This window comes from Vanellus vanellus, assembly GCF_965231255.1.
Source record: "Vanellus vanellus genome assembly, chromosome: 3".
NCBI lineage: Eukaryota > Metazoa > Chordata > Aves > Charadriiformes > Charadriidae > Vanellus > Vanellus vanellus.
Window position 1 is genome coordinate 49280046 of NC_138907.1, and position 20133 is coordinate 49300178.

The window sequence follows — 20133 nt, forward strand, 5'->3', positions numbered from 1 at the left end:
TTTCTAGCAAATGGAAAATGCTAACATTACTGATGAAGCCTCAAAAAAGTTCCTGCATCACATGGCAATTTTTTCAAGAATTAAAGGAAAAAGCCAAGAATTTATAGGAAAATAATTAAGCAATGCATGAACTGTAACACGAGCTGTCAATCTTTTCAGGGAGTTTCTTGAGAGATACACGGTTTGGCAAATAAGAAAGTTGGAAGTCATACGTGGACTTAATCATTCCATTAAAAATCCCTCCAAAAACCACTGTGACTTAAAACACTGTGACTGCCCATAACCTGATCTACCAGGGACCATCTAGAAATTAATTCAGACTGTCAGAAATGTACATGTGGGGAAACTGAGGTAACACCTTGACTCCAGTCACCAGGGGTGATTCATGTTACATGGCTACCGGTCCTTCCATGGTCCAAATCTCCATTAACAGCAGTCAGAGGTTTTTTGTGCAGAATGGGGCCAGATCAAGCAGCAGAATTCCACCATTCACATAAGATATTAAGAGGGGAATATTTTGGAATAACTGTTTTTGCCTTTTTTTAAAACACTTCTTACTCAGTTTTTGGAAAGGTGGACAGTTGGTCATTTGACCTCATGGAAGAAAGAGAAAATTGCTTTCCTCAGAACAGTCTAGTCTGTCATAAAACCAGAATAATTTTGCCAGAACAGCTCACCGGATGACTGATTAAAATTAAGAGCGAAACTTAAAATTTTGGTTTTCTTAATCTTAGCATTTTCAAGAGTTTTTATCAGCTCACAGATGAAGACATAAGGAGTTCTTAACCTTGCAAAATGTAGGAGACAGTTTGGTTGTGAGGTGGTTTGGGTCATATCCTTGGAGTAATGGAATGACTTTCTTCACCATCTATATTCTAAACAGGGTTTCTTCTTTGTAAGAGCATAACAACCGATTTACTGAAGTTTTGAAAATATGAGCCTCAGAGCTCTCTGACATTGCAAGTATTTCTTTCATTTGGTAATATATTTTTTTACTGGCTTGACCTCAAAAGTAGTATTGGATTCTTAATATTTCAGAAAAAAAAAAAACAAAACAGGACAACGTTTTAGATGCCAGTTTGTAAATTTATATGCCTAATTCTATATGCTCACACCTGACTTAGGCCTCTTACACAAGCAAGTGCATCAGAATCAAGCCAGATCCTGACTGTCTTGACTGAAAGATTCATCTGTTTCCCAGAAAGATTATGTCTTTAGATATGATCCAGTCCAATATGATTCTTTTTGCATCTGTCATTAAAATACAGACTGTTAGCCTGACATCCCTCTTAGGATTTATGAAGCTTATTGATGCTTTCATGATTATGCAATCTGATGTCTGGTAAACTGTGGAAAGCTACGGGTAGGCGGGGGAGTGCATGTCTAAATATTGAAGGAGAACTTCAAGCAGGACTGGTGTGTCATTTACTTGCTGCAGAAAGTAATGAGATATAATTAAAAATGGTCAGGAAAGATTACTATCTTTTGGCATCAATTTTAACACATGCAGTAAAATAGAAATTATCAACATTGCATAAAACGGATTTTTTTTTTCTTTTTTCTTTTTTTTTCCCCCCACACTGGGGGTCCAATAAAGCCCTGGAACATCCTGAACATAAAGAACATCAATTGGATGTAAAACAGAACCCTTTTTTTAATGGTTTAAAATGGGAGGATCTTCCCCTGTAGTGGGAGGAAAAAACGGGAAATGTCAGTGCTTGATCTTTATCAAGGTTTTGAACTAATATGTAAAATTAAAATGAAGATAAATGGAAATGCTTGTGAAAAGGATTATTAAAGATAGGACAATACTATAATAAGCACGATCCAGCAGCCTGCAAATTAGGAATGAATCACAATATACAAGCACTGTGGGGAGGTCCGGAAAGTTTTATCTTCTTGGAAGAGGCTGAAAGAACTGAAAGAAAACTGTAATTTTCTTTTACCAATTTAAGCCAGGCAAGGCAAGGCAAGACAAGAAAAGAGGACCAAAGAGTATGAAGAGTAATTTTCTTCACAGGTGAAGGGGGTGAAGAGTACTGTTCTCTCTTTGTGTAATAGCTAAATCGAGACTAGGATATCATTAAAAATTGCTACTGAAAAGTAAGACAAAGTTCTCAATTATGAACTAAGTCAACCATTTACTGATTGGCCCTAACAGTGTGAACAATCAGTAGTTTCAAAGCCACCAGTTTTTCAGCTGCCAAGGAGTATCTTCAAAACAGTATTCTAAAAGAATACTACTCTGAAATAAAATAATACTACTCTGAAACTAGTCTGTTCCTTGACAGAAAAATAACCAAAAAATGGAAGAGAAGAAAAGAGAACTATCTCCTACTCTTCGAAATAATTAAAAATAAAACATTAGGATATATAACAACATGTGACAGTGCCTCGCACATCTCCCTCCCCAACAGTTTCTTAACGATACTGTTTTTATAGTAAAATACAAATCACAAATTATAGTTCACTCCAAATAATCAAGTTAATTCAGGAACTCTAAAGGGAACATTTAGTAAGTTAGCAACCAGAGCAAATCCAAAGAGCCTGAGGAGGCCATAAGACTGTTGGCCTGGAAGCTTCCAGTCCTTCTCTGTATCAGTTTTCCTTACTTAACCTCCTCACAATGCTTTTCTCTTTATCTTCCATGCACAACTTGCTGAGATAACAGGCCAAACATCAAACATTCTACCAGCTGATGTCTTCCAGCACCCACAAATTTTACAAGGCTCAAAAGTTAGGTCTGTGACCATCACAAAACATTCAGACTTCAGCTGTAGATGGCATGAAAAAATGCTAGTGCCTTTTCTTCTGTAGGGAATTGACCTACAGATGAGCCCAAGCTCTAAAGTTCACATTAATAATATCTCGATTTGAACTTGTCCAAAATTTGTCAGAGTCTGACTGCCCATCTGTGATGGACTGAGCTCCTATCAACAGAATCCATGTGTGGACTTAATAACCAATTGATAAGTTTGAAGAGTTATTTAAAATCAATAGTTCTGCCTTCTACTTTCCTTTCATGGCTTGAATTGAGGTTCTCAGGGCTCAATTCAATGCCATTTTGGGTAGTCTGGATTATCAAACCTACATGCCAGAACATCACAGAATTCCAGTAAGCTGTCATATCTCCTAGCCCACGCAGATCTCAGATACCCTAGGCCATATGAAAGCATGAGATGCCTGTATTTCAGCAACTTATTCCCATGCTTTTGGTTTCTCCAGCTACAGCTAATGGCTGTATTTACAACACAAGTTTGGGAACGCAAATCCCATCTTTGGGTGTGGCTGATACCTCACCAATTGTTGGAAGGAAACACCATCTTTAGGGCTGAAATGAGGTAATAACAGTGGAAAAAACCCACTGTTTTTCCCATGTAATTCAGTGGTTTGCAATTAATGAACCGCTCCTACTCAGGCTATTTCCTATGCAAATCTACTTTATATATTCATTTAAACTCAACTTCTGAGTGTCCAATATAGGTGTAACGTATTCAGACTGCGTAGGACTCTTTGGATATATGTGCATATTCTGCTCTGAAGTCCTCGCCTGCCCCTCCTTTAATATTGAACACAAGCAAATTTGAGAATGGAAGACTGGCCAGGGTTCTGCAGGCCAACGCACAACTTACTAGGAATTCCTGCTCTTCCCTGTTTTCTTTTCTCAGTTTGTTACGACATCCATTCTGATTTCCTTTCCTAACTGGTTTCATATCTCAAATCTTCACAGCCTAGTTCACAATAGTTCCAGGAAATTTCTAATTAATTTATAATAAATATGTAACTGGGAACATGCAACTGGATCTTATTTTTTTTCTTGCTATCTCACACATCTTCAATTGCACGTAATTTACCTTCAGTCAATATTATAAGCAACATCCGGAAAACGCAACAATTGATGAGAATACATACCAAGTCACTGAGCTGTTACTAATTTTACTGTCTGTAAGTTACTAATTTTCCTATGCTTAAGAGAGGACCGGCTATTAGAATTAACGTGATTGGGCAGACACACAGACTCTTACATTTATTTCCTTTGAAAGAAAACGCTACTTTAGTTTTTTCATGCAGGGTTTTTTCACTTCAGGGCTGAGCTTTGCCAGGGTAGGCATAGCAGGAGGACATTAGCCGGGTTCAGTTTGGAATGAACACGAACACTGGAGTACGGAACAAGGTTTGTCTTCATCTTCTGTAAGAAGGTGACTTTCAGGGAATGATCAGTGCACAGAGATCCCACTGGAACAACTGCCTCTGAGAAACAAAACAAAGCAGTCTAACAAGACAGACACCTCACTGACAACTAACATAGTTTCCACGTAGGAAAAACTCATACGTACAAATGCTTTAAAGCAGTCAGATGACAAGGCAATAAAAACTGCATTCAAATCTTAGAATGCCACTCTGTCACATGCGTCAGTCTCACTGGCAGACTTTGCCAACAGATTCAGACTATACGGACAGGTAAGTGCAATCAGCTATTTGGTATAGGCACAGACACATAATTACCAGTTACATTATCACTTTAAATTCCCCATTTTAGTCTATTAAGAATGTACTCACAGTAGATGTTATACTAATTATTTTCACTTGCATTTTCAGCCAGTCTCTACTACATTACTGTCTGTGCACTTCAATGTTCTCCCAGATGGCGTTTTGAGAACAAAAGTCCTGTTGGATGGAGCCCTCTGAGGCTAATTGATAAAATCTTGTAACAGATTTTTAAAGCCTTGAGACTGATGGTCTGTACTGAAACGGCAGCAATAAACCACTACTCTGTTGTGTCAGAAAATTAAATAAAAAGCTACGTGCTCCTATCATGTGTGCAAAGCCAAAGCCAAAAATTAAATTGAAGATGATTCCGTATTACCAGAATATCCAGGTACAGTGGCTGAAATGTGGGCACTCCTGGAGACTCTAAAGCCATAGTTTGAGGAAACAATGAACTCCGATTAAGGATTCTTTGTTCTCGATGAAAAATGTCATAATCACATGACCCACTACTATTTGCATAGATGTGTTAAGAATTTTGACAGCCTGACCCTTCATGCCAGAAGAGGGTTTCCTCTGGCCCGACCCTATTTTATGGCGTGTCCTCTAGCACCTGCTTAAAGCATATAAGCATAAAGCAGGCAGAAAGCATGAAGCTGGCACAAGCCCTGCATCACATGTCTGTGCCTGATCCAGATGAAATGGGAACTACTGGGTGAACTAGTAGGGTTTAGTCAGAGTATGAATGGTTGTTAAACCGCTGTCTGGGAGTTCTGCCATTGACTGCCAGGAGCCCTAAATTTCAACCCACTCATTTCATGTGTTTAAAATTTAACACACGAATCAAAGTAACGTTCAGTAAAGTACGAAGAAATGCAACAATTTCTTCCTGTCTTCTATTTTGCCAGTCAAACCAGATTATCAACAAAACAAACACCAATTTTTCAATCATTTTACAATGCTTATTAAACAAACTACGCGACTGATCAAAGAATATATAAATCATTAGTGCTAATAATGCCATACTATTTAATCTTTAAAGAAACAGAATACAAAACTATTAACAATACGAGAATAGAACTGCATATTAAATACATGAAATTGTACTGTGTCTTACCCACTGAACGTTATTTAACCCTGGCTCTTTTAACTTGAATTATCTTATCAGCAGAGTCTCTAAAGACCTTAAGCCCGTATGTAAGTATATTCCAGATTATGGATGACTTTTTGCATCCTCCTTTTGCAAAATTAATGAAATATTATACTGACTATTATTTATGCTCATTTGTGTGGTGTACAGATTGTACTTAGAAAATATCCAGTACTTGAAGAATTTTTTTGAATGTTAACAATATTATCAGTTAAACTCACCCTATTTATTTTTTGTGGAAGTGCTCCCACAACAAACTATTAGAAAAATTTGGCTCCTAAACTCAAGCTAATGAAATGAAACCTAAGCTTCAGTGGGCATTGTGAAAAGGATTAAACTACCCTTCCTTTGCCTATACTCAAATTCAAAAAAGGGCATACATCCTCTGAAAAATGTCACACTTGGTTCCCAAGAATCCCACAGGCATGTCTACTGCTGGTAGAGCAGATGTAGCAAGGACAACCTATGAGATCGACAGTCCAACCTGAGCCCGCCCCAGGGAACTGCATTTTCCCTGTTCAGTAATGGGAAAGATCTGCACCGTCATGTAGTGTTCTCCACCCACATCAAGGCTGCACCTAGCCCTGAAGCTACAGTAACTGGCAACTACTGAGGACATAGTCCAAAATATCCAGTTTCTTCAAGGCAAAAAACCCTTCTGTCCTCTGGTCTTTACAAAATACAAAAGCTCTACAAGAACACTACCTGGATTTTCAACTGATACTGGGGTGGGATAAAGTTCATCTGAAACATAGATACCTTCACGTAGTCTAGAGATCTAAACTAGTCACCGCACTCAGTGAGGTCCAGATACTTAGCTGGCCAAGTGCTGGTGTTGGCTTTATGATGAGGTGGGCTGCTCTCCCGGCTCCACTGACCGTACCGACTGTATCCCCACAAACTACAGCAGGAGTTTAGACACTGAGTTCACATGCAGACAGCAGCATGTAGGCTGTGACATTTTCATGTTGGTATCAGAACCCATACAGTCCCATGGTCAGTGTTTTCAATGCATTTCTGTTTATTTTTGATCGATGTTGCTAGAATTCTTATTTTTGTCAATCCGATGTGGCAAGCCCACAATATTTTCTGTGAAATGGAGGAAGAAATGAGGAGTGAGAGGGTAAAAATAAATCCAGAAGAAACAAAAAATTTGCAAAATATCTGCAAAGGCAGGAAGGCATATGTACAAAATATAATCTCAGCAAACACTATGTTATATTAGCAACCAGATGCATACTTGTTTTCTAATTCTGGAATGAAGAAGTCTTTTTAAATTTTTTTTAAAGTATCTTCAACATACAAAAAGAGCTAAAATGGACATGTTTCTACCCCAACCCAACACTCTAAACAGATCTATTGTTACATGACCTGATGTTGATGGGGTTTTTGCCAGCGGTAACATTTTGTCATCAAAAGCTAATAGGTTAAATACCACTCTAGAAACGCCTTTAGTGAGCAGCAAAGGCCTATTTCTCTGAACCAACAAAAATAATATGCACTATAAGTCATTATAGAGCATGGATATGCAATACAGTAATTTCATGCCTTGCATCTGCAAGTCTCCCAAATGCCATTACTCTGTGCTAAATTAATTTAGGCTAGGCTAATTGAATCAAATGAAAGCACTGGATAACTAATATAAACTAAAATTTCCTGAATTGTTATTTTCTATCTTCCAAAACCTAAAAGCTTATGCTGATTTTACTGGCTAATTGTAACTGGCAGATCATTTGCAGGGTAGCAAAAGCAAACCCCTTCAGGATGAGTATAATAAATTTAATGTATTATGTATTCATGTATTCATTTGTGATCCTTAACTCACGAAAATATTCTCCTAAGGGGACCGATTTCTCAGGTCAAGATAAGTTTGTTTATGACCGTGACTTGTTGACCATGACATGATAGGACATATATATGTGTAAAAACTAGAAAAAATAAAAGCACTACAGACTCAAATACTAAGCTTTTAAGTAGGATGTTTGGAGTTTGCCTGAAATTTTTCAGGATTATTATTTTTCTTTAGTTATTTTCTACAGGCAGGGCTAGGTCAGAGTGTTTTTTGTACCTGAAGAATTTCTTTGAAAGCACTAGGGTTACTATAGAACAACAAAGAAAAGTTTAGCCCATTATCAATAAATTTGATCTTTTGTTTTATAAACACAGTTCATATGCAAACATAAATTCTCTTCATTTTACTCAGACAAACACATTTCAATAAGCTTTCTGGTGTTTGTATGACCAAGTCGGAATCAGTTTGCCAAGCAAATTGAGTAAAGAAGATACCTGTATTTATAAGCCTGAGTGTCCAAAGGTGGTCAGTTTACAATATCTAGTGGATTCAGCCACAAGGTCCTTCCTATTCCATACATGTAGCAGCCCGGAGTTCATTCTCTGTGGATGTTTCTAAAAGCCTTGGCACCACTCTGAGAGGTAATAAGGAGAAAATCTAACCTACTTTTTTCAAGACCTTAAAAGAGCTGTTTACTGAGTATCAGTGAGGCTCAGCCATCAAAACAACTTATAAATATACAGTCACTGAGACACGCATTTTTGGAGTCTGGAAGAAAGATACTGCCAGCAGCTGCACTGCAAACTCAAGAATTCTTGCTTTAGATCTAGTCTCTAGCACTGTAAAAATTAAATAAACACTCCTAAAAGTGACATATTTCTATACACGTATTTTACAGGACTGAAATCCCGAAGGAATTCTGGTTTTGCTGACACTGACTAAACAAATCACAGAATAAATCTCCAGCACAGAAAGTCCTCTTGTCTACACTCCGTTTAAGGTCCTTTCCTTAAGTGCCTACTGGAGCATCAAGGAGAGGAAAAAGTATTAATAATTATGGCTTTGATGATAAAAATAGCTTATATAAAGGAACCTGTAAACCTCTTAGTAAGGATATGTCTGTCTTTCTTATGATGATTGTTTGTCTTTTTAAATCCTTTCGGGCCTCAATGCAGTAAAATACTTAAGCAGAGTACTTAATGTAAAGCACAGCCTCAATTTCCACTGGATCTGAAGTGTGCTTTTGGGTGATTTACTGAGTCATAGCCCGCATCATTAATGTTTCCTTTCAAATTAAACATTTTTCCAGAGAAAAAGAAAGCAGGAAACTCAAGAAGATTGTCTAAAGTTTATCCCACTGAAAGGAAGGAACAGTGATGAAGGTATCAAAATTTACAGTTACCAAAGCACTGAATGCATCTGAATATTGCAGAGGCTTCCGTCTCAGAACATTTCCCTAGCATTCCTAGTCCAGGTTTACAAAGCTCAATTCTGAAGAGTGGTGAAAAAAAGTAAAGCCACAATTCAACCATTATAAAGAAGACTAAATTAATTCACACTAAACTGGAGACCAGTCCGTAAATAGCAGATGAAGTCTCTGATGGGAGTTTGCTTCTTTTCAGTTTTGCCTCCTAAGACTTACTACCAAACACATGTAACCCACACTGTCATTTTCCAAGCACCTTCCTGCTACACATCAGCCAAAAAAAATAAGGAAAACACAAGTAGATAACAAAGAGGCAGAGAATTAAAGAGGATGCAAAAAATAAATGTCAGATCCACTCACAGATACAAACAGATGTGTGAGCCAGAGACTTTAGTGGAGTAATGTCAATTTACACCTAGTAAAGCCTGGCCAAAAATATTTCCATATAAAAGGAACGTATGACTCATGAGCCTACAAAATCATCACAGTGCAAATCATTAAGTCACTATCACATGATGAGAGTGGAAGCATAATGGTTATTAAAATGACTTTCACTTAAATGGCTTCAGTTTTAACAAGGCTTAATGCATGTCTTCACAGGAGCTTTGCAAAGTAAGGACAACTCAAGTTCTTACCTGAGCTTTTATTGGTTTTGTTTTGTCTACTCTTTACTTGCTCAGTCCATAAGGTAGGATAACGAGAAGCTATATCTAGAAAAGAAACAACAAAACAAAGTTTGCAAATGTTACATTATTTTTTAAAGTTACTAGCAGCTGAATGGGAAGCAGCTAGTTTTAAAGATAAATGGATCTAAAAAAGAAACAGGCACACTGGTTTCTACTAGGACAGTTAAAATCTTTATTCATGCAAAGGCATGAATAGTTCCTTCCTTATCGCATTCATACAAAGGATCCAAATGAATACTTGCAGAAGAAATTATGTTCAATTGGAATAAAAATCTCCCAGTGTTGACCCAAAACATGTAATAACTTCAGATCAGGTTCCGCGAGATTTGCAGTGAGTGGTAAGGCAGCCACAATATAGGACTATCATTGCATGTAGACCTTCAGCTTTCCATTTACAGAGCACTGAATTTCCCCAGAGCCAAATCAGCCTGACAAAACGTCACCCTTAACATTACTAGGCAATATGCTGAGGACAAAATTCACCCTTTAACTTCCTCATTTGGCCATACAGTTTTAATCTGCACTCTGGCTCGAGTTTAAAACCTGTCCGTGCCCTGAATCGTGACAATTAAAATCGCTAAGGCCGGACTCCATAGCTATAGCGTCACCTCAAAGCTATCACAGAAAATTCGTTGCTTGCAAGTAAAGACTCTATTGTGTTTGCTGCCTTTATCTGGAAAAAGGTACACATGCTTTCAATTTCTTGCAATTTCTTGCAACTGCTCCAGCAATTGCCCTAAGTCTAAGGTAGCATTTGACGTTGTGGTATACAGTCCATACTGCATAGTTCAATACCGCACTGTTAAATTCCTGCTGATGCTCACCTTCTTCATCACCTTGAGGCTGAGTCTCCAGCGCGGGAGCTGAGGCATCATCTGAATTCAGAATGGAAAAGATTTGCAAGGAGACTACAATTATGAGAGTAAGCTAAATAAGTGTACATACGTGACTGATACTAATGATTTGCACATAGCCCCGGCCGGTAAACAAACAATAATTTAAACATTATTTATAGGTACTACACAGCTTAGACATATTACATGTACAGACTACAGATTATAAATGGATAGCTTTTGAGGTTATGGCTGATGAAATGATTGCAGGGTCTTTGATGAGGCAGGAAATGATCAGGTCGCTCCCTAGAAAGTAATTCTTCATTGTTAATGCTGCATATTGATAATGATGCATTATTGATTTTAACTGATCAAATCAGCATTTCTAAAGAAGTAATTAGATAAATGTATAGAAGGGGTAAGACCTGCGAAAGCAAACGCAGTCTGGGGCAAATGAGTGGCTGCAAACATGTTGGCACCTTAAAATGAAAGTTTCTTTCAGCACAGCAGAATCTACTTAATAGTCAAGCTGATTTTATAAGCAAGATTCACAGGTTAAAAAAACAGAATATTGTTTGCATAATTCTTATCCTCTGGTCAGCTATCTCCATCCATCTGCTACCAAACATTACTGCAAGAAAAGAGGGAGGAAAATTTACCGAAATGATAAAAGGATGTGGGTAATTTTAGGTTAGGTAAAACACAGTGGAAGTAGTGCTGGAAAAGAAAAATTCAATATGAAAAATTATTTGTTAGCATTCTGTGAGAAAGAGCAGTACCCAAAGGCCTATCTACCTTATTACGTTTTTGTTATTATTTTTTTTCAAGTATTGGGAAAATATGACTATGTTCTGGTTTAGGCCTTGCTAGCACGTATTTTCCAGTCATTGCTGTTTCCTGTAGCATGCAGCTAACTCCCAGACAAAGACGTCCTGCAATAAACAGCATCTTCCATACATGGGTTTTATGAACATTTATTGCAGTTTCACAACTGGATCTCAGACCAACAGAGTTTCCAAATTGGTGTTTTCATAGAAGCTGGAACCGGAGGTAACTGAGAAGCTTCCTCGTGCATGTAGCTCTACCAGGATAACAGTGAGGAGCACCTTCAAGGCTAACACACTACCTGTTTCCCAATTTCTTCTTGCTACTGCAATTCAAAACAGCTGCCTCCTATTCCCTTTGCTGCCATCGTCACAGTTGGGTTTTTTTGTGTAAATCTGTATTGTCTTTATGCAAATCATGCAGAGGATTTGGAGGCACTCTGACCTTTCCCTCTGGAGGCCACAGCTTGGTTCACAGCAAACTCAGATAACAAGTAAATACTGATAGCAGATAAGACCAAATTGGCAGCCCTGGAACACTAATCTTCATGCTTTTCACAAAACCAAAGCGGCAGCAATAGAAACGTATTTTCACTGCAGAATGTTTTAACCAAAGCATAAGGAGACTTCTTTTACGAATGCTCATTCTTCATGTCCACGCCATGAGAGGGTACTTTGCTCCGATGCCATAACAGACTGTCACTTCTCATTAGTTTTGCTGGCATTTTTGTGGTGTCCTCTGGGTGGTGGAATAAGACCATTGATTAATTTCAGAGAAGCCATCAAGTATCCTAGTGCACTGAGAATCAAGACATACGTTTAGATCATCAATCAGTACATGATTAAGAAAACCTAGAATTTCAAATTTCAATATTCAAATGTCAATATTTCAAATTTCAAACCCAATAATTTCAAATGAAACTGAAAACTTGGGTTTTGGTTTAAGCAACATTTTTCTAATCACCTTTTGGTACATAATTTCAGTTTGTGACACATTTGATCTTACATTATTACCTGAAATTCAGACATAATGTTGCAACTTTATTGATTATCAGCCCAATCAAAATTAGCCTCTTGAACTTTGTTCAAGCAGCATTTAGAAAAGTTTACCAATTTTTTTATTTTTTTTTTAAAAAACTCAACAGATGTTTAATGTTTGAGTCATAAAACTGGCCTCAGGTCCCCCCAACCCAAAAGAAAGAAAGAGGTTTGCTTCTGGTCATCAATGAACCAAACATTTGGTATAGAATAACTGTATAATCTAAAAGGTATTAACTGCACTCCAGAACTGGAGGAGCTCCAACTGCTCCTGAACTACCCTTAATCTCCACGAAGACACCTACATTAATTTTCTGTTTGCACCTTTTCATAAAATCTTTTGTGTTAAGAATGAAAAGGCATGTAGCATTTCATTGTTCAAAATGACATTCAATAGAGAGTCACAACCGCAGAGCAGTTCATGTTAATTAGATACCTCAGAGGTTAATTGCATAGGTCTTCCTGGCTGGTACATGCATACCAGTCCATATGTGCATACATTTAAACAGAAGCCATTCTGTTTGCCGTCAGAGTTCAGTTACCAAGATCGTATTCCTGCAGTCAGCTAAGAATCAGAAAGAAAAGGATGTGATCCCATCTCTGACACGAGCTTTTCAGATAGTCTGAATATTTTCCTTGGATGGAGGAGGGAACTGCGGGGCCAGGAAAGATACGTTAGGAATTATCTTTTAAGCTTTATTCCTGTTTGGTTTAATGTGCAAATTTGCAAACACGCTCCTGACCTCCAAAATCTGCTGCAGCTGGAAATATTATTTCAGTATTGGAATACCCAGAGAAAGTCAGGTGCACAACTGCAACAGATATGGCTCTCCAGGTCATCTTCTCCTGTGAGTCTCTGTGGGACATCTTCAAAGAAGAGATTGTCTCAAGCTAAGTCTTTGCTGTCTCTTGAGTAGAGTCCTCAAAAGCACACTTGAAGGTCTAGAGCGTGTCCTCTGCAGCAGTGAGAATGTTGTGAACCTGCCTAAACTTGCTGGGTTACAATATGGGCTGGCACCCACATCCAGGCACCCCTGGCTAGTCCACAGCAACATGCAGAGGAAAGATGATCTAGGAGTTCTATGGTGTTTGGTTTGTTGGTTTTTTTTGTTGTTTTTTTTTTTTTTTAAAATACTGTTGTGACCTTTCAAACTGAGCTACAAAATACTTTTTACTACACTGACCGTGAAGCCAAAGCACAGCTCTTTAACTCAGATAGCTGATCCTATTCACTACGCTGTGATGGTCCCTAAGGAGGTTGTGATGTCTCTGACAACATGACTTTGTTTAAAGCATAAGGCAGTGACTGGCTGGAAGAAGGTTGGGGAGAGGAAGTTATCAGCATCCGAGAAGAGCCAGGGACCACATGGGAACCAGGTCAGCAGCCCCTCATGCTGCAGGCTTGCGCTGGAGAATAAAAACAGGGCGTGAGTAAAATGCAACCGTGTTGTTGTAGACACATATACATGATGCAGAGGGAGACTTGATAAACTGTGTTCATTTAAGTTCCTTGTTCTATGACTGCTCATCCAGGGTTCAGCAGCTCAGTTGCCACAGTCACAAACAAAAATAAAGGATTCCAGATATATATGGGACAGTTCTTTCAGTTCAAAGCTGAAAATGAAAGTCCTGACTTAAAAGAAATGGGTAGCTTAAGGTTAGTGGAACCCACAATTTGTCTGTAAATACATGAAGGAAGAATTTTCCAGTACTTTGCAATTGTTAGCCTTTAAAGAAGTACTGATTTTCTTAACCTAACAGTGCAATAGTTCATTGCCGTTGGGTGTATTACAATGCTGCAAAAGTTCCTGTAAAAAAAAATTTCAATTATATTTACAGTGGAGCAGTCAGTCATTAACATTAGTGTGAATATGAGTAACTTCTTTAAAATTAATTTACGCCAGTGTAACTGACAGCAACATTTAGTATGTTATTTTCAGCTGAATTTAAAATTCTTTCAAGTGTTTTGCAAGTGTAAGCTTTAATTTTGTTTCAAGCATAGACATCTCCCTCATTTAAATCTACCAGCTATGTTGGAGCCGCATCAGATTTTGTCCTGCCAACAAGACATACAGCAGGATCTATCTCTAACAACAACAATCATCTGGCCATGAATGTAAGCCATCGGATAAATTAATCACAATATAGAGAAAAGTGCCGGATCCAAGTTGACTCAAGCACTGATTGCTATGGAAATAAAGTGAGGACTCCTGTTCCCGAGATTTTGGGACTGCAGAATGCTGTCTGTATTAAACAGACAGAATAATCTGTCCTCCAGGGCAAGCAAACAGTATGGGAAAATATTTCAGAGTATAGCTATGGGAAGAAAAGCTATTTTGCAAAAAGCACAGAATATCAAAGTCTGTAGACTAGAAAAATATGTCTATATAGACAAATGTATGCATACGTATACACATGTTCATATTTGCAAGTTTACTAAATATCTACAATGCAGACATAAGATGAATAGCATGCATGCGTGTATACATACTATATATGCAGCTATAATGCATGATGAATATATATTGATAATTTAAACCTATGGAAAATCACAGTGGGGTATCCCACAGCTATTTTAGTTTATCTTTAAAGGCCAACTAAGATATTTACCTGTTTTTCCCGCACCTTCTCGTTGTGGCAGCTTCTCACTCACTGAACCTGCAATTGGAAAAAGGAATTAACCAGAAAAATATTATTTTCACTTTTAATATGTTTTCTAAGAAACGCAGTTCAGCTCTAATGATCCATTCTTGTTTACTACAGCAATAAATATCAGCAAATTCTTCCCTTGCAAACCCAAGATTTCAGCTTTGCCTGACTTCTGCATTTGTGTACCACCAATTTACTGCCAGATGCCACTTCTTGGCCACCACAGCACCTGAGAAAGAGACAACATTACACACTACACAGACACATGTGCCACAGAGTCAACGTCTCCCTTCCCCACTGACCCAGCGAGGACAGGTCCTGCAGGAAGATGCGTCGCCCCAACACTACTCCCCCACGGGTTCCTTGTGCAGGGCATCACCCATCCTACACAGAATCACAGAATCACAGAATAGTCAGGGTTGGAAGGGACCTCTGGAGATCATCTAGTCCAACCCCCCTGCCAGAGCAGGGTCACCTACAACAGGTTGCACAGGACAGCGTCCAGGAGTCCACACTGAGTCTTGCTCATCCACCTCAGCTGCTCTGTGGGGCTTCCCCAGCCTCTAGCCCACTCCTGGCTCGGATTAAAAACTGCCCCTTTCTGCCCTAAATACCTCATACAAGGCCCTCTGGATACCCTGTGCTGGTGCGGAAAAGTGTGCGTACTGGGGGAGGCAGGGACAGCGCTGTATTCTGAGCCTGAGCTGGTTGCAGGAGACGTCCTCAGAGCTGTGGCCCTTAGGAAAGGAGACCACAGCGGTGGGAAAGGAGAGAAGAAGGTGGCAGGAGACATGCTTTAACAGTTTATGCTGCCAGCCTGGACACCAACCCAGCATCCAGCCTCAATTCCAAGTCATCAAGATATGGAGAATCCGTTGGTTTTCTTAGTAGTTTTTACAAAAGCTAGTTGTCCTGAGGGTTTAAAATAGAAGTATTTTCTTATTTCTCACCTATGCCTCATTATTACACCTGTTTGTGTAACTCCTGGCCCCTTCTTATCAACATATTAAAAAACATCTTTAAAAGTGGTATTTTTCTCTCTGAAAAAAAAGCATAATGTCTATCAATTCTTACCACGTGATCTCTTCTTACACACATCTGTATTAATGAAAAAATAAAAAAAAAAACCAAACAAAGCTCTCAACTTACATGCTTAGAAGTGTGTGAAATAATTTGGGCCTTAATTTTCTTAATTTACTTCCCTCTGGAATAACAAAATTCACTGGGTTTAAAACAAACAAACAAAATCCACCAATCCTTGCAGCACAATAAATCTGTTCTACAAGGACAATTTAAATAAGAGAACCCACTAAATCACAGGCCTTGCTTACCATGCTGAACTCGTGGTTACTTCAGCATGACGTTTAGACACAGGATTCTGCCCGAGGGAAGACGAACATCACAGAATGACAGGATAGTAGGGGTTGGAAGAGAACTCTGGAGATCATCTAGTCCAACCCCCCCTGACAGAGCAGGTCCACCTAGAGCAGGCTGCTGATTTTAGATGCTCCATAAAAGAATACGTGACAATGTAGCAAAGCTGCTATCACCTTCTGAAGTATTCTGCTTCTAATACAGCTTTTATACACCCATATCAAAAATATTCTAGTTTAGACTTGTTTCCTTTTTTGATGGTAGTGTATTTTTATTGTATCATGTCTGAATCGCTAGAAATTCAATATACTTAGTGATGCATCAGTACTAACTCCTACGGGAAAAATAAAGCCATTACCATTGTAGGAATTATATCCAAGGGTGTTTGGGATACCTTGCTCTAAATAGACTGCAATACCAATCCATCGTGTTCACTCTGAAGAGTGCAGATTCTTGCACTTATGCTAGCTGAAGGCAGAAGATCTGAGCTTTTGGGTTCTTGGCTTAAATTTGACAAGAGGCCCAGCTTGAACTCAAATGAGATGTTCCAGTTTGAGGAAGTACTGCATACAAAATTACAGGTTTTTCTAATTGCACTGAATACCAGTGATCCAATCTTTCTTCAAATTTCATCCAGTTGCAATTAACTCTGTAGTTTCTCAATTTAATTTTGATGCACAGGAGTATAATTATAATTCTCTTGCAAATACAGAGATTTTAGGTCTGGTTCATCATCACTGAAGTGTTTTACACCAATTTGTGAGTACAGATGAAGTCTCAGCATGTGGGATGTGATAGCCCCCTCTGATAGCCCCTTTGCACTAAAAAGAGTGGTAACTAAAGCCTCAGTTTGATACCAGTGTTGTCTCTCTATATACATTCAAAACCATTATTATAAATTGAACTTAAAATTCAGTTTATACTTCAGTAATTTAACTCATTGGTGAAATTTATATAATATTCACATCTTTAACCAAAAGCAGAAAAATCTTTCTAGATTTCATTAACACCAAGATGTCTTCAGATTACTCCATCTGCATATGAAATGGTGAGAAATAATGACTACATTATATTCGTGTACAGTCAGGGAGAAATTAAAATTTTTGGGGGGGGGAGGGGTTTACCCTAAATTTTAATGGAAAATTGATAGATGGATGAAGAGAGTGGCATTCACAAAGGCTAACTTTAATATAGTGAAACTAATTTCACTATGAACTTAGATGAATGCTAGGAAAATTAGGTTCACTGAGCTAACATTATTTTTTTTTGGATAGTCTTAGGAAGCGAATAAAAATATTCACAAGATTTTCTACAAAGGGAAATTTGTGCCTTTCACATAATTTCACCTGGAATTTTCAATTCATGCAGCAGACACTTTGTTTTCTCCAAGGTGGAGGTGGGGAAGGTTTATTGAGCTTGTATCAGGTTTTTCTACTATTTTCTGAATATATGAGAGCTAGAGGGACTTCTAGCTTAAATGGAAATAGGAAGTTGCATTTACAAGTTTCTAGGAAATTGTATCTTCAATACTCACAATGAAATGTTCACATTTTCAGTGAGACGAATAAAAGAAATAGCAATTTATAACTTATCTAAAGGTTAGGCAATACAATCAGCTTCCAAGTTTTCAATGAACTGTAAACAATCAAATCACCACACAAATATCTTTATGGAAGTGGAGAGGGCAAGAAGGGATATTAGATTCAGCAATATTATTTTAACAAGAAGAATTTAGTACCATTCTAGCTTGTACATATGCTTTGCTACATATCCATGTATGCATCTGATGATTTAAAAAAAAAAATGGAGAAATATTAATGCCTTAGTTTATTGCAAAACCCACAACTCAGTCTAAAAATTTCTAAGACAAAATAAATCTTCCAGGGATGCGAGTTTTGTCGTTTGTGATTTTAGCATACCCATTTCCTACAGTTCTCATCATATGTGACTGGGCTTTAAAAAAGAAGGCGAAAGTCTATTATTATCTAGTTTATATAGTGACTTCTGATCTCCTGCTAAAGAATATTTGATATGTAATCACTGAATGCAGATATCAAGAAACAGGACAGTAAACATACCATGCTGTTCTGTATTTCACATGTACGTGTGTCTGACTGTGTATTTATAGAGAAAGTACTATGTATTGGGACAGAAGAACTAGGTAATTCAAGGATGGATATTTTTCCCAGCTAACAAAAGCACAATAATGTAAACTAAAAAAGTTCATTGCCTTCACAAAGATACTCGTTTTCATTGTATTATCTGATGATAACACTATACAGACAGGAAGAGTTCTGAATTTTTCATGTTACTTGTATTTCGGCCTTAAAAGTTGATCATGCCATCTTAATTGCAAGGTAGCAAAACTACTTCACAGAATAATAAAACGTGTGTCCATACCTCTGCAATCTCACTGGCAGAAGCCCAGAAGAGTTAATATGGCATAAACACCCTACAATAGGTGAACATTGTATTTTCCAATGATAATTTAACACCTGCTTCTCAATTTCTGCCCCATTTCCCAGGACTCTGTGCCTGTGGAATTTCTGCAGTTCCCTGCGGTGCTGATAACAGAGATGGGGAGTTGTAAAAATGTCTTTTTTATGCCTGGTGTTCTTTAGTGAAAGTATTGGGGCACATTCATCATTTTTAAGGAGCTTTCTTTTTAATGCTGTCATGGGAATGTGTTTGATTTACTCTCCTTCTCACCACTGCTCCTGAAACTTTGGAGATTATTTCCATGGAGTGGAATGGCACTCTGAGATTTATCATGTGTGTTTTAGCAGTACCAAGTGTTGGTGTGGGAATAAGTGGAAAGGATGGAAGAAGAGCCTCTTTCAGGTAAAGATGTAGTAATTAAAGCAAAGGTTTTACATAAATCAGTTGGAGAGTGCTGCATTTTTTAATGCTGCTTATAACCTTCATCCTTCCACACCTTGTGTAGCAAAAAAAGACAGCTTCACTACGAGCAACCAGAACAACACACTGAGCAAAAAAATAGCTCACACAGCTATTGTAGACACATAAAAAATATATGTGACACTTTTCTGTCCCAGGACCTGAGACAGCTTTGGGAAGCATCACTTTATGCAGCTAACCAATATTAACAGTTAGATAAACTTAGAGGTTGAGTGTTTCACCTATCCAATATCACACGATAAATACGAAGCATGGATAGGGAAAGGAATCGAGAAACCAGACTCCTAACTGCCCATCCTAAATTCTGCTCCATATTTGCTCTATTAAAATCCAAGTTCTTCCAGGCTGCCATGCTCTTCTTTCCTATTTCGGGATATTCACCAAAGCCAAAGGTGGTTCTACTGGGAGAAAATGAAAGGCAAGAAATTATCCCATAATTTAGGAACAGCACAGTTGATTAGACATGTATTCAAACCTTATCTGAAGTTACTGAAGAACTAAGCTAGAATTGAAAAGAAAAACTGAACATTTTCATTAAAAAGATAAATTTTCACACATTCCACGGTATCACATTTCCTATGAGAAAATCATTAAAAAGGCATGTTCCCAATTGACTCTACCTGCCATCATGATTGCCTGTGCATGTTCTGCTCTAAAGGGAAAAGGTGGCACAAGTGATCCTGGGAGAAAAAAATCTGGCACATGCAAAACTGAAAAATTTGCATAAATGTCTTTGAAACAGCTATAGCATCATGCCTGCAGAAGACACAGAAGCAAGCAAAACCACATAAACTTGCTGATGTCGGGATGCCACTGCTACAGGAGAGCTGCCTGCAACATCAAAAAATAGTAAGGCAATGCCTGCAATGAGGCTAGCAAGCACACAATGTATTAGACCGACTAGGTACACTAGGGTTGGAAGAAATGGCATCCCTGAAATACTAGTTAAGACAG

General features: G+C 38.1%; 1 protein-coding gene across 1 annotated transcript in view; it reads right to left on the minus strand.

The window, feature by feature from the left end:
- The window catches only part of SMOC2 (SPARC related modular calcium binding 2), a 149643-nt gene that overhangs the window by 64432 nt on the left and 65078 nt on the right, over nucleotides 1–20133 (minus strand). The window contains exons 5-7 of the mRNA XM_082481312.1: nucleotides 14848–14895; nucleotides 10367–10417; nucleotides 9492–9566 (exon numbers count right to left, since the gene is read on the minus strand). Coding sequence (XP_082337438.1) covers nucleotides 9492–9566; nucleotides 10367–10417; nucleotides 14848–14895 — 174 coding nt within the window. The remainder of the gene's footprint in view (nucleotides 1–9491; nucleotides 9567–10366; nucleotides 10418–14847; nucleotides 14896–20133) is intronic.